The sequence below is a fragment of the Meriones unguiculatus genome, chromosome 21 (genome assembly GCF_030254825.1).
Source record: "Meriones unguiculatus strain TT.TT164.6M chromosome 21, Bangor_MerUng_6.1, whole genome shotgun sequence".
Classification (NCBI taxonomy): domain Eukaryota; kingdom Metazoa; phylum Chordata; class Mammalia; order Rodentia; family Muridae; genus Meriones; species Meriones unguiculatus.
In genome coordinates, this window is record NC_083368.1 from 12,398,854 (window position 1) to 12,415,039 (window position 16,186).

A 16,186-nucleotide genomic window follows, 5' to 3' on the forward strand; every position below is an offset into this window, starting at 1 on the left:
CATTACTGGACCTCACCCAGCTAGTTCAGGCCTTAAACTTTAATAATAACTACTGATTTTTAATCTTCTGGTCTCTCAGTTTTTTGAGACTGGGTTTCTCTATGTAGCACTGGCTCCCCTGGCCTCTGTAGACCAGTCTGGCCTCAAACTCACAGAGATCTGTCTGCCTCTGCCTTCCTTGAGTGCTGTGATTAAAGGTGTGTGCCACCACCCCCAGGCAAAAATAAATCTTTTAAGCACAAGAACTTCAACTTTACTTTAAGATAAGAAAAAAAGTTAAAACTTACAATGAAATAAGGACTTTTTACCTACTGTGGAAGAAATATCAGATATGAGTCTTTCTAACACTATAAAACTTGTGTGTAGGACAAGGAATTGATCTTTTTAATTAATCTTTTGTCCATCCTCCCCCACCTTCTAAGACTTGTAAATATTTTAATCTTCCCCATCCAGTAAAACCTCTGTTTATTCAAATGCACAGTACTCCATTCTAGGAACTTGATGCCTGGAGCGTGGTCCTTTTCTCCTAAGAGCAGTGACTCCCTTCCTTCTTCCTCCATTTCCTATGAATCAGTTCTTTTCAGACTAGCCAACAGGGAAAAGATAGTCACCACCTTCCTCAGTATAAAAATCAAATGCACTTCCTGTCTTGGTGTATGTTTGCTCTTCCAGAGCACACCCTCTTGGTCATAAGTCAAGCATCTGCTTCATTCAGACACTTCAGTTAAAATAGTGGTCTCTTTCTTTGTGATCCTAAACTCATTTCTAACATGTGTTTGAAGTATATAAAGCTAACTAATGCAATGTGCAGGACAGATAGGAAGAATAGGCTTTTATACCCTGACATAACTTCCTCAGAGGTAACTTAGAAACACCTATTCAATCCAAAGCCTTGCACATGGAAGTTTCACTTCCAGGAATTTAATCTATAGACTGTCACAAGAATACTCCTTTAAGTGTTATTTGAATGGGGGGTGGGGCGCAGATACTGCCTGGTATGGTAGTACATTTATATGGTAGCATACACCTATAATGTCAGCACCTAGAAAGTGACAGGAGGGTAGTTACAAATTTCAGACAATCTGGGTATACAGCAAGTTTCAGCCTAGCCAAGACTTCATAGTAAGACCCGTCTCAAAAAAACATAAATAAATGTTAATATGCTTATTCTATATTATATGTTTAATGTCCATTATAAGTGAGTGTATACCATGTGTGTCTTTCTGCTTCTGGGATACCTCACTCAGGATGATCTTTTCTATACCCACCATTTGCCTGCAAATTTCATGATTTCCTTGTTTTTAATAGCTGGATAGTATCCCATTGTACAAATGTACCACAATTTCTGTATCCATTCAGTTGAGGGACATCTGGATTCTGGCTATTACGAATAAAGCTGCTATGAACAACATGGTTGAGCAAATGTCCTTTTGTATGCTTGAGCATCTTTTGGATATATGCCTAGGATCTTGAGGAAGCGCTATTCCTAATTGTCTGAGAAAGTACCAGATTGATTTCCAAAGTGGTGGTACAAGTTTACATTCCCACCAGCAATGAAGGAGGGTTCCCCTTTCTCCACATCCTCTCCAGCATACACATACAATATAGTATTAAACATACTAAAATCTGTACACCTAGCTAAGCAAGAAGTATGACCCTGGGTAAGACAATCAATCCTTACTCAGAAAGGCAAACGGGACGGACATTGGAAGAGGAAGAAAACAGGGAACAGGACAGGAGCCTACCACAGAGGGCTTCTGAAAGACTCTACCCTGCAGGGTATTAAAGCAGATGCTGAGACTCATAGCCAAACTTTGGGCAGAGTACAGGGAATCTTATGAAAGAAGGAAGAGTTAGTAAGATCTGGAGGGGATAGGAGCTCCACAAGGAGAGCAACAGAACCAAAAAGTCTGGGCACAGGGGTCTTTTCTGAGACTGATACTCCAACCAAGGACCATGTATGGAGATAGCCTAGAACCCCTGCACAGATGTAGCTAGCCCATGGCAGCTCAGTATCCAAGTGGGTTCCATAGTAATGGGAACAGGGACTGTCCCTGACATGAACTCAGTGGCTGGCTCTTTGATCACCTTCCAGAGAGGGGAGCAGTCTTACCAGGCCACAGTGGAAGCCAATGCAGCCAGTCCTGATGAGACCTGATAGGCTAGGGTCAGGTAGAAGGGGAGGAGGACCTTTCCTATCAGTGGACTTGGGGAAGGGCACGGGAAGAAATGAGGAGGGAGAGTGGGACTGGGAGGGAATGAGGAAGAGGGTCATAGCTGGGCTACAAAGTGAACAAACTGTAATTAAAGACAGACAGACAGACAGATAGGTATAAAAACACAAACAAAAGAACCTAAACCAATCAATCTTGAAAGCAACTCTAAGGGCCATTTAAAACATCAGCAATGAGAACATTCACCGCAACCGGTCCCAGAGCCACTCAGCAGTGGACGCACCAGCCTGGCCCTTCTCCCAGCTGGATTATTAGAGGGAAGAGACAGGTACAGGGGCTCAAGGAGCTTCAGAATGTGTTTTAAACAAGGAGAGGAATGTGAACACCTTAGGCAGCCCTGGAAGGCTATGAAAAGTCAAGAAGTCAAGTTTGAAAAAGAGAAATAAGTGTTGGAAAGAAAGTAGAGGACAAAGTGAAAAGATAAGCAGACTATTTTTTTTTCTTTCCACTGTTTGAATTATTGCCCATGTAAACTAGTTATTTTCTTGCTTTTTAATCTTTTATTTACTTATTCATTTATTATTAGGTTTTTGTTTTGTTTTGAGACAAGGTTTCTTTGTGTAACCCTGGCTACCCTGGAACTCGCTCTGTAGAGTTTACAGAGTAGGCTGTAAATTCACAGAGATCCACCTGCCTCTGCCTCCCGAGGGCTGGAATTAAAGGTATGTGCCACCACCACCCAGAAATTATTATTTATTATTTTTAACTCACAGAGATACTCTTGCTTCTTTCTCTCAAGTGCACAACCATACCTAGCCTTCATTATTCTCTTGAATTCATTATCTACATTTCCAAAAGAACCACTTCCCAAAAGATGTCCTCTGAATTCCACATGCACACCACAACACTATCACCTCACACACTCCGGAGGCCATTTACTAGAAACTGGAAATATGCATAGGATGTATTTGTGAGTAAACATGTGTATGCTCTCTTGTGCATACACATAGGGAGGCCAGGTCAACTTTAGTATCTTCCTCTACTTCTTTCTCCCCACCCTGTCCCAACTCCCACCACCTCCCCCAACTACTATGGTTAGTTAGAGGCATGCTCTCAGGAAGGTAAATTAGAAGCCATTTTGTGAGACTTGGTAATGGTCTCTAGCTGTACTCCCGACACACAGTTTCACTAGCCTGTGTATTTACACCCATCAGCAAGAGGACTTGAGACTCTATGAGTGGCCCTGGCCTCAGTGACCACTGAACTTCTGGCACTGTGGCTGGGCCTACACAAGCCTGCCCAACAGAGCTAGCTGTTGATCTATACTCTCAAAGACCTCCTGGGACCTCCATCAGTACTGCTCTTCTAGCTTACTACAACTGAAGGACTTTACAGAGGACGCAGATTGAGCCTGCAAGTTTCTGAAGCATCCTCACCAGTAAGATTCCCCAGCAGGACGCTGCAGCAGCATTTCTGATCAAATAACTCCCCTGCTTGATGAGACATCAGTTTAACTTTTACATTAACATGATCTTAAAAGGAGTGTTTGTGTGAATAAACTGAGCATATTCAAAAGACAAATTTTGTGGGGCCCTCCCAAATGCGGATGGATTACAGCCTACAGACCCATGTTCTCTTCATATGTACCAGCCACCATACCCAATTTTCACATGGGTTCTGGGGAATCCAAACTCAGATTTCCACACTTGTGCATCAGGTACTTTACCTACCCCTACTTGAGGCACCTCCTTGACCCCAAAAAAATGTTTAAAACAAGGAAGGTTCGTGATAATATGGCTTCCTCATTATCAACAATTTTAGTTTCAGGGACTGAAAAGCTCAGTGGTTAGGAACACTGGCTATTCTTCCAGGGGTCCTTGGTTCAATTCCCAGCATTCACACAGCATTTCACAATAACCTAAACTCCAGTTTCAGGGATTCTGACATTCTCTTTTCGGCACCAGGCGCACACACACAGTAAACAGACATATGCAGGCAAATATTTAGTCACATAAAATAAAATGTAAAAATTATAGCTTCATGCCAGGCATGGCGATTTATGTCTTTAGATCCAACACTTGGGAGACAGAGGCAGGCCTGGTATGTATTGAGTTCTAGACCAGTCAGGGATACACAGTGAGCCTTTGTCTCAAAAACAAACAAACAAACAAACAAACAAACAAACAAAACCCACAAAAGTACAACTAAGCCATAGGCCATTTCCCAGGGAGCTTTTGACAGTCATCCTTTATAGTAAATGGTTTTACAACACACAGGCACCAAACTATTTGCCAGAACACCAGAGCTTACTAGCATAACTAAAAGAATTATGATTAAAACTACACCATAAGGAAACAACATTCAGACAGATTTAGAGCCAAATGCCCCTTTCTCTACTGTTCTACAGGTATAGTCCTGCTTGTGAGATTCAGCAAAGCAAGGTTCCTATTTAACATAACAAAATGGACCTGGCCTCGGGGTTCTCCCAGTATCCCTCAACCCCTACCAGTTACAAGGCATGGCCACTTCACAATATAATCCAGACATTTTGGTTTGGTTTGGGTTCTCTCTCTCTCTCTCTCTCTCTCTCTCTCTCTCTCTCTGTGTGTGTGTGTGTGTGTGTGTGTGTGTGTGTAAGTTTTCTCTGCCTGCCCTGGTTTTCTGTCTCCCTGTCTTTGTGGAGACTTTCTTGACCTCTTTCTGTGAGACCAGCAAATCCAGTGAACCTGCCGGAGAGCTGTCCCCAATAAATCTGACCTTATATACTCTTAATTTGGCTTTTCATCAGCAGAGAAAACCTATCAGTGCTCACAGCAAGGAGGCTGCACAGCATTGCCTCACATTGGACTGAGAACAGATCAGGGCTCAAGTGTCAGGGCTTAGTGATGTTGTTCAATTACCCTTGATTGTTTTCCTCTACAGAACACTAACAGCTCTGCTTCACAGAACAGTTAATGAAAGAGGATCCTGCAGAGGAGACAACTGAGAGCAACAGGTGTCTAATGCAATATACAAGGAAACAGAAGCAAGCACCTTCCAAAGAAAATGCCCTGAGAGGTTCCCCCAATTCAATGCACTCTTCTGGCTCTGCAGGCACTAAGCATGGATGTAATGCACAAACATACACGCAAGGAAAATATACATATAATAAAATAAATAAAAAATAAAAATACAAAAAGCAACAATACTCTTTGCAAGAAAGTATACTGGAGCTGGAATGATGATTCAGCAATTAAGAGCACTTGTTCTCTGACAGGACCCCCAGGTTTAGTTTTCAGCACCTTCATGTTTCAAAGCCATCCATACTCTAATGCCATGGGATCTGAAGCCTTCTTTTAACTGCCACAGGCACAAAGCACATACATAGTGCACATGCTGGAAAACACTTACACATAAACTTTTTTTTATCTTAAAAAAAAAAAGTTTATTTATTGAATGAAGATTGGGTAGCAACAAAAGGAAAACGACACACCTTCCCCCCCCCCAAAAAAAAAAACCTCTAACTTGGTAAGCCAAATAGTTTACTGGATTACTTACAGAAGCAAAGTTTACTTACTGGACAGCTCAAAGACGGCTGCACCACTAAAAACCTCACCCATCATGGACCCTCACAAAGTGGCATCCCTGGAGCTCTCTGCAGGGCATACAGGAAACTCACACCGGAAAGTCTCCTTACTGTTTATAGAACCTTGAGGAGCAAGGGACCTTTTGAAATCTTACAAGTTTCAGAAACTTCCTGAGATTGAGTTTCTTTTCCACGTCTTACTGATCCTCTTTCTAGAACGGAAATATTTCATTTAGGATATTGCTACACAACACTACACTCATGCCCAAATAAACAAAAATTTTTAAATAAAATAAAACAGTCCTGGACAGCAAAAGACACTGTCAACAAAAAGAATATAACTTTTAAAATAAGCAAATTATTCAGAGAGTTCTCAAAAGAAGAAATATAACCATATGAAAAAGCTGCTCATGCCAGGAATGAAGGTACATGACATTTTTTTAAAATTTAATTTACATTGGTATTCTACCTTGCCTGTGTGCAGGTGTCAGAGCCACTGAAACTAGAGTTACAGACAGTTGTAAGCTGCCATGTGGGTAGTGGGATTTGAACCTGCGTCCTTTGAAAGAGCTTGATCCCCAATAGCATTAAAACAAAAAACAAAATACAACTAAGGAAATGACAATGTTCAGTATGCTCAGTATACTTCATGCATGTCCTAAAATGGCACTGTGCTCCATAAATAACAAGTTATGCTTATCATTCTTGAAACTTTAAAAAGGATTAGAGAGCTTAAAATACAAGCCCATTAACACTACTGAAAAATAAGACAAAAGAAAATCTGGGTGATATTAGCTTTGATAAAAACATTTTAGATATATTAGAAATATAAACTATGAAAACAAAAATAAATTGGAACTCATAAAGAGTAACTCCTTCTGCTCTATAAAAGACATTGGTTTTTGTTTTGTTTTTAAAGTATATAAATGCGGGTTTACTAGGAGCAGCTCTCGGCCTCCACACAGGGGTAGTGGCAGTGAGGAAGAGAGACAGACAGACAGAGAGAGAGAAGCTCACAGGGGAAACACAGAAAAGAAGAATGAGCAAAAGACACTGTTACAAGAATGAAAGAGAAGCCAAGACTGTGAAAAATACTTAAAAAAGACACGTCTGAAAACAGACTTGTATCTACAGTATACACAAGATATAGCAGTAAGAAATCAAACAACTCAAGACACCTCATCAAAAACATACAGGTAGTACACACTTACAATCCTAGCACTTGCTGTAATCCCAGCACAGCAGAACCAGGAAATTCAAGGCTAGCCTGGACTATAACTGTTTCAAAAAAACAGGGGCTGGATATACGGCTCAGTAGAATAGTCTACCATGCACAAGGTCTGGGTTCAGTCCCCAACACTGCAAAAAAATATTAAGAATAAAATGGATTCTCCTTGGTATTTATCCAAATTCACAACTTATATACACATAAGTATTTATAGTGGCTTTATTCATAATTGCTCCAAATTACTCATTTGGAAGCAATGAGTCTTTCAATACAGCTGTTTTATATGATTCCAACACTGACATTTTGGAAAAAGCAATACTATGTAGACAGGAGAAGAATAGCAGCTGCCAGGGGTAAGGAGAGTGAGGGCAGTGGCTAGGCTGAGAACAAAAGGGGTTAAAGGCAATGGGAACTATTAAGCATGATGCTTAATACTTAATTAAGGGGTTAGGGTTAGGTCATTGTAATAGTCATTTGTCAGAATCATAAGAGTCACAGTGCAGAGAACTGTGGACTTAAGCTGACAATGCTACACAGGAACAAATTCATCAACACACAGGAACTCTACTACCTGCTCCACTGTGTGTAGCCTAAAGCTAATTTGAAAGATGAAGCAATGAACAAACATTGAAATGATTATAATTCAACTATCACTATCAGATTAAGTAGCTACAGAAACTTGCAAAGGTATTGTTAAAGTTTTTTCTCCTACCTACAACTTATCTACATCTACATCCATTATCATTTTCAATCTGAAAGTAGTTCCCAACTGTATATAGCTGGTTTTTCCAGGCTCTTCCCTGTGTTTTTATGCCCTGCCTCCCCTCATCTTTCTTTGTCCCATTATGTAAACTTGTTCAAATTGCCCTATTGCCCAAACCTTCCTTTGACTTCAAATTCTTTCTCCCTGTCCTCCATCTCGTCTTCTAGTCTTTTACAGAGTCACTATACCCCTCCCTCCACTCCTCACCAGACTGCAGTCTTGACTTCAGCTCCTATTACCCTAAGGGACACACTCTTCAGTGTTGGCATAATCTTTTGTACACTGTGAAAAGGCTCTATCTGTATATTGAATTGTTGATTGCTAAACAGGCAGAGAGCTGAGTACTGTCTGGACTTTGGTATTGTTATTCTTATGGATCATCAGCTGCCTTATATTTTGAAAACACTCTTCTTCCCTCACATTTTGATTGGCTTAATAAAGATCTGACATGGCCAATATCTACACAGGAGAGGAAAGGCAAGACTTCTGGGCTGAGAGAGGGTCTCTGGGAAAAGAATCAGATGAGGGGAATTCGCCTGTGTGACATGGGAAGGAACATATGCCGGCACTGAAGAAAGAGAGTTAAAGGTCCATGTGGCCTGGTGTAGGCCAGGGTTTGTCAAGTTAGAATATCTGAGAATCTGCCCAGCTCTGATGTCTAAGCTTTTATAAATAAGTCTCTGTATCTTTATTCTAACCATTGGCAGGTCCAAGAAAGTCCTGCTATATTCCAGTCACCAGTCTTCCAATTCCAAATCTAGATTACGGTGTTATCTAGAGGTATCCATTCAGCATTCAACACCTCTGTCCCACTCCTTCCTCCTGTAAACTCATTCCCCAGACATCAGTCTCCTTAGGTCCCAAGGTATATCTTGTACTCCTTCCTGTCCCAAACTTGGATCAGTAACTAAGCCATCAGTTTACTGACATCCCTCACACCTGCATGTCTACCCAGATTCCTCTGGTTCCACATATGTCTAAACCCCACAGGAACTTCAGCATTCATTCCTCACCCTATTCCCCTGGACTCTTTTCCTAGCTTAAGCACACACCTAAAATGATTTGTTCTGAAATACTCCCTCTCCTAACCCCTCAAAGGTTGGGACCCTGCTCACACATGGAAACCATGACCCAGCCAAGCAGATTTCCTCTCCAGAGATTCAGGAATGGAGATCAAGGCACTCAGAAAATCATACATTGCTACTGGTTGGCTAGAACGACCAGACCTATATACAGAGACAAAGTCAAGAATGCTGTTCAACCAGACAGTGGTGGCACATGCCTTTAATCCCAGCACTGGGGAGGCAGAGGATGACAGATCTCTGTGAATTTGAGTCCAGCATGGTCTTCTGAAAGAGCTCCAGGAAAGCCAGGGTTACAACATAGAAACTATGTCTCAGGGGGAAAGAAGAAGGAAGAAGGAAGAAGAAAAGAAAAGAAAAAAAGAAAAAGAAAAAGAAAAGAGACAGGAAAGGAAAGGAAAAAGACAAGAAAAAAAGAATCCAATTCAAAGAGAATAGCTGAAATAAACTACATTGGTACTGGTAACATGGAAACTGGACAGTTTTTGACTTGTACATTCTATGAAATATCATGCCTCTCATCGGCTTTTTGTTTGTTTATTTGCTTTTCTGCACTTAGTTTCAGTGGACTTTTGTACTTGCAATCAAATAACTGCTAAGATAGTTTTGAATACACACAGAGACACACAAAGCTGCCAAATAAACTGTGCAATCAGGATGTATCCTGATTTCAGAAACACTGACTTGTAGCTGGGGTTGCTACATTCCTGTCTGTGATTCCAGCACTTGGAAGGCAGAGGCAGGAGGATTGTATTTAAGTTTGAGGCAGGCCTGGGCTCACAGTATTACAGAATAAGTATTACAGAATAAGGCCCTGTCTCAAATATAACAAAATACAAGTAGAAAACTGTGGAACCAAAGCAGTGGAACCTAGCACACACCTACTTCAAACTTCCCACACTGTCCCTTCAAACCCATCCTACTTCTTCCCACCTTTCTGGACCAAGCCAACTTGACCACTGGTTTCCTAGAATGAAATATATGGACCAGACCTAGAAACAGTGACTAAGAATGCTGCTCAACATTCTTGTTTATCAGCCTGAGGGAAATTTTAAAAACAAACAAAAGTCAATAATACACCATTCTTTAACTTGTCAAGGTATAACTCTTATCTCCCCAACAAGACTATAAACTCATCAAGTCTTGGACTTTTCCAGCATATAGCCTTTACAGATAATAAACATAAAAATATTCATTTAACTTTAAAAAAGGAAAAAAACCTAGTCAATAAAAAAATCTAATTTTTCACTCAGCTCAAAAAGAGAAGATTTCAAATTATAATTTAAGACACGAAAAAAGTACACCCACTAGAATGGCCAAATTCCAAAAAGTATCAATACCACGTATTGACTCAGATGGTGCCCTCAGACTCTGCTGGCTATAGGGTAATGGGCACATCAGCTAGGGAAGCAATGTGCACCAGCAGAACACATGTGTAAGGTATGACCCAGCTTACCAGCAACATATACTAAGAAACATGTAATAAGCACCCATGAAAAACAAAATGAGTTAACTATGTTGTACTTATGACCTAGACGAACAAGGACACTGTGATGGAAGAATCTATCAAAGACAACACCTAGCTGACATGTCGGAAAAGCAGTCACCTTCAATAAGAACAACTATAGCTAGGAATGTCAGGAACATTCTTTATCAGAAGTAAGGAGTTTCAAATAAAGTTGCTTTGGTTTTGTTTATTTAAAAAAAAAAAAAGAAGTAAGGAGTTAATCCCAGCACTCAGGGAGGCAGAGGCAGGTGGAACTGAGTTCAAGGCCAGCCTGCTCTGCAAATCCAGTCCAGGACAGCCTAAGCTACAGAAAAAACTATCTCAAAAAAAAGAAAAGAAAAGAAAAAGTAAGGAGTAATCATTTACATATGGATGTGTCCAAATAAAGTCCTTTGAACTGAGGCTGGAGCAGTGGTCCTGCAGCCCTGCTCTTGCACACTCAATAATAATAAATAAAAAGTTGACAAAAGAATTTACCTTAAAGGACTGGGAAGATGGCTGCACAGTTAAAATCACTTACTGCTCTGGCAGAGGACCTAGGTTTGGTTCCTAGCAACCACATGGCAGCCCACAAATGTCCTTAACTCCAGTTCCAGGAAATTCGAAGCCCTCTTCTGACCTCTGCAGGAACTAGGCAAGCATGTGGTGCACATACACATATGCAGGCATAGATGTAATCATACACATAATTTTTTAAGATGAAACTTTAAAAATTTGCTTAAAAGAAAAAAAAATCTTTTCACTGAATTCTAGGGATCCTGTGTGGATTGCGGCCTCGGCCTAGAGCACCAGGGCCGACTGCCCTCCTCCCTCAGACTGCCCCCAAATGCCGGGCTGTGTCATTCCATCTTTACCAGGAGAAGTTCTAGACACGACCCGGCCCAGGCCTCAGGCAGGCACAACTCTGTAATGCCCCGGGTGGGCCGGGCAAAGGCGAGACGACGGCTACCGAGATCTTGTCCCATCTGGCCCCTCCCACTTCACGAGACTGTCCCTTAAGCCGCTCTAAAGGACAGGACACGGCGCGCTGGGGAAGAGCGGGCCCGTCAAGCTGATGGCGTGTGGAGCGCACTCGGTTAAAGCACGGGGTCCGCGGGGCACCCGGCCCGCCCAGCTGGAGAGCTAACCGCGTAAACGCCCGGGCCACAGAGTGCCGGCGCACGTGTCTGTCCAGGTCAGAACTGCGGCCCGGGCAGGCGCGGCGAGGTGGCGACGGACGACCCAGCCGCTCACTCCGCAGCCCGACGGCGCGCCACAACAGCCTCGGAGACCCGCCAGCACTGCACCGCCGCCGCGCCCGGCCGGGCTCGCCCAGCAGCGGGCCGCCCAGCAGCACGGCCGGGGAGCTGACAGGCCGGCGCTCGCCGCGGGCCCGGGTTCGGTTAACACCCCGGGCCGCCCCGCCTCACCTTCCGGCTCGCGCCCCCAAGGGACACCTTGGGCCTCGTCTTGAAGTCGCCTTCGAAGCTGAACATCTTCGCCGCCTATCCCATCTGCGCGGCCCGGCAGGCGGCGGAGCGGCCGGGGGCGGGCCCGGCGGGCTGGGCGGGGCCCGGCAGGGTCGCGGCCTCGCTGTCCCGCGCCGCCCCGCCTGCGGCTCTGCACTCTCCGCCCAGCACGCGGGAGCGAGCGCGGCGACGCTGGAGGCCGGCCCGTCCACGCTGCTTCCTCCACGGCGCGCCTCCGCCGAGCGAAGGGAGGCCCGACTCGCGCCCGCACCGCGCTGCCGTCGAAGCCAAGATGGTGACCGCCCGCCCTGCGTGCGCGGCCCCGTAAAACGTGCGCGGCCTGGCTATCGACGGCGTGGCGCTCCTCCCGGCAGTCCCCGCGAGCGCCGGCCGCGGCCATCGATAGCGCGGCGTTCCTCCCGGCAGCCCCTGGGCTGGCCTGCGTGCGCGGCTCCGCGAGGCGCGCCGCTCTTCCGCGCGTGCGTCGTGCCTCCAACCAAGTCCCCGCCCCACCGCAGGGATTCCGACGGGGTCGTGCACGCTCCAGGAGACCGGAATCCCCGCAGAGGAGGCCGCACCCGCCCTCCAGCTAGGTGTGCGGGAACAGGTTATTAATGCAGAGAATCTGCCCATGACTCAGACCGAGACGAGTAATATATGACATAACAACAAAGGTATTCGTTGACACATACACGTACGCCATCACATACAGGCACAAATGCATACCAACACACGTAAGTTATACCACACTACATATATAAAAATATATAGCTAATATACACGTACACACGTTTAAGATACCATAGTTCTGTGCAAATACACCCAAACACACCAAATCAACTCCACACACTACATGAATATTTAGTAAACATAGATGCATGTCAAATGTATAAATGCATCATAGATGCATACAGAACACACAAACATACCCTAACATATATCCCCGCAGTTGTATACATGTCTAATGTATGCATGCACATGTATTAAAAACATCATAGACTTACCTATACACAAACATAAATACACACAAAACAATACAGATGAATCTACACCATATACAACATAAATATACACACATACACATGGTATACAAAGCAACATATATGTCCTGTACCCATGATATATGCACATACACATAAGTATGAAACAATAAGCATGTATGTATGTAGAGTTTGATAAACACATGCAAATACATAAACACATACCATGCATACATAAATATATATCCACATATATTTCCTATATATGTGTAGTATATATATATCATATATGTTCTCTGCACATACAAATGTATGTTATGTGTATTGTATATACATAAATATACACATTCATAAATATTTCTCATATACATGTATATAACATGTGCACATGATTGAAAGTATAACCTTTGGGGGTCATTGTTTTTTTCTTTAAAACATTTATGTTATGTTTATGATTATTTCGCCTGCATGTGTGTCTGCTCACCATATGTTTGTGTGCCTGGTGCCAGAAGGGAACATTAGATCACTTGGAACTGGAGTTACCATGTAGGTGCTGAGCACTGAACCCAGGTCCTCTGCAATAAGTGCTCTTAACTGATGAGTCATGTCTTCAGACCAGTTTACAGCACTAGCTGGCCTGGACCTCACAGATAGCCTCTGTCCACTGCCTCCAAGTGCTGCGATTAAAGACGTGTACCGCCATGACAGGCTACCCCTTTTTAATTTAAAAAAATAATAAATTTAGTTCATGGGGTAGGGCACATGCTATGATAAGCATGTGGAGGTCAGAGTACAATGGTGGTTCTCTCCTTCACCATATGAGTACCAGGAATCAAACTTGGGTCATCAAGTAGCCAGCACCTTTACCTTTCACCTGCTGAGTCATTTCACCAGTGCACTCTCTTCAAGAGATTGAGCTCAGTCATCAGGCTTGATGGCATACACCTTTACCAATGAACCATCTTGCCAGCCTGAAGCTGGCATTAGATATGTCGTTATCTTGTTTGTGGTGGTAATATCATGGGATTTAGCTTCAAAATAATCAGTAGTACACATTAAATACAAACATCTCCTCTTGTCCATCATTTCAGGTACTGACAATCAGTTATGGTTTAAAAATATCAAATGGAAATTTCCAGGTATAAACAACTCATAAATTTTTAATTCTGTGCTCTTCTAAATAATGGGATGAAATCTTACTGTTCCTCTTATACTCTATACTCTTTTTAAAATATATATATTTATTTATGCATATGAGAGCTTTTAGCTGCATGTACATGTGCATGACAGAACAGAGCATCAGATCCCATTATAGATGGTTGTGAGCCACCATGTGGTTGGTGGGAATTGAACTCAGGACCTCTGGAAGAGCAGCAGTGCTCGTAACCTCTGAGCCATCTCTCCAGCCCCCTAAATGATACTCTTATCTGATATTCACATTTGTGTTTGCTACCCTCCCATTAGACACTTAATAACCATCTTTGGTATCATATGAGTTTTCATAGTATCTTAGTGCTTGTGAAGTTGTCTAGTGCCTCCTTCAAGGGAAAAGGTGCAAGCCTGTCAAGTATGTGTGGGAAAACACTGTACGTATAAGGTTCAGCACTATCCAAGCTTTCAGAGTCCCACTGAGGAGCTGAGGACACAGCCTCATGAATTCAGGAGACACAGCATGAGTAGCTCTTTACACAGAAATTGTACAGAAAGCCACCAATGACTATATGAATACAGTATCAGCCTAATTTGGATATTGAGCCATGCTGATTTAAAATATCATCACAGCTAGAAACTAGATGCAGGATTTCTAAGACACCTATGTACCACTTTGTCCGTGCTTGTACACAGGTGTGAATGAGTGAGTGAGTGAGTGAGTGCATTTGTGTGTGTGTGTGTGTGTGTGTGTGTGTGTGTGTCTAGGTAAGAGGACAACCTTGGCTGTTGTTCCTCAGGTACCTATCCCCTTGTGTTTTTAAGAAAGGATCTCCCAGTTGGCCTAGCAAGCCCCAAGACTTCTCCTTACTCTTCTTTCCAGAACTGAGATTACAAATGCATCTCACTTATGTCCTCATGCTTATGTAGCAGGCAATATTTTTGCAATTTGCTGTGGATATGAATAACTCACTCAAAATAACAAAATTTAAATGCAGCCTAAAATAATAACAAACATTCTGCAGGAGGTTTGTGTATAGAATATGGGGATTGTAGGCATAAAGTTATCATGTAATTCAAATGCTGATTTCTGTATCCCCTATATCTGGTTGAAAGTCTTCTGAGACTCCCCTGCTTGTCAGTTGTCCCCTGATATGCCAATAAGTCAGCTTACACCCAATCACTGAGCAAGGGAGGGAATAAGGCTGGACTTCCTCTCAACTAGAGGAGGAGGTGTTAGAGGAGGAAGTAGGGGATTCAGCCAAGTGATTGAGCCACAGGCAGATGTCCAGGCGGGACCAAGAGAGAGAGAGCTCAGCAAAGAAAGCTACAAAGTACAAGTATCTCTGGGATGCACACTGGAAGAAAACCAAATTAGCTTAGAGGGTTGAAAATAGAGTAATTACTGCTCAGTTATTGCATTGTGAAGCTTATTATTAAATATAAAAGAGTCTCAATTATTTGTGTGATAGCTGGGTTAAGAGAGAAACTGAGACGTAAAGTTTTGTAAAAATAACCTTCAGAGGGGGTAGTTCATTTTGTTTCCAGATGCTAAGGAATGTCCAGATGGCTGCTAAAACATTATTTTGGTTGTGTCTGTGAGGGCATTTCCTGGAGAGATTAGCATTTGAACGGTACTGATTACGGTTCTGTTCACTTCTCTGGGCTGGCATCCTCTGGCCTCTGCAGATCTGATAAATGGGTGAGGAAGGACAAATCCTGTTAGTTCTCAAGCCAGGAAGCCCATCTCCTGTCATCAAATCGTAGAGCTTCAGATCCATGGGTCCTTACAGGCCTACATCAGCCCCCAGCCTCTGGCTCGGGCAGAATCACACCACCTGTTCCCCTGGGTCTCTGGATTACATTTGCCAGGAATGATCTTTACCAGTATCCATAATCACTTTCCTGAGATCAGGTTATGCCCTCCTCTAAGTTACTCCATATTGTGTAAAAGTATTTCGTTTGTTTTCAGATGTGCCTTGCCTTTTTACAGGCAGCTTTTGACACCAGACTGAGAATGGAGGATGATTGTGGCCTGGGTTAATGCACAAACACCACCATCTGTCTGACACCTCCTATGTAGCACAGACTGATAAATGAATTACACCTGGGAGTAGAAAATAATGTCATCCTATAAATTTATGGGGTGAACTGAGACTGTAGGGGCACATGGGTCATTTAAAATTGTATCAGAAAAAAACAGCCTAAAACTTACCTAACATGCCAAATGGCAGAAAAGGTGTAACTCCCTCACCTGGACCCATAGAGTGGTGAACACCTAGCACTGTGA

The 16,186-nt window shown here is 43.1% G+C and overlaps 1 protein-coding gene across 2 annotated transcripts in view; it reads right to left on the bottom strand.

Annotated features, from left to right (window-relative positions):
• The window catches only part of Ube3c (ubiquitin protein ligase E3C), a 100,981-nt gene extending 88,917 nt beyond the window's left edge, over window positions 1-12,064 (bottom strand). The window contains exon 1 of one of the 2 annotated variants that reach the window (XM_021662259.2): window positions 11,729-12,064. In XM_021662259.2, coding sequence (XP_021517934.1) covers window positions 11,729-11,794 — 66 coding nt within the window. In that variant the 5' untranslated portion in view covers window positions 11,795-12,064. The remainder of the gene's footprint in view (window positions 1-11,728) is intronic. The other variant, XM_021662260.2, reaches the window with a different exon arrangement.
• Between the last annotated feature and the right edge of the window lie 4,122 nt (window positions 12,065-16,186).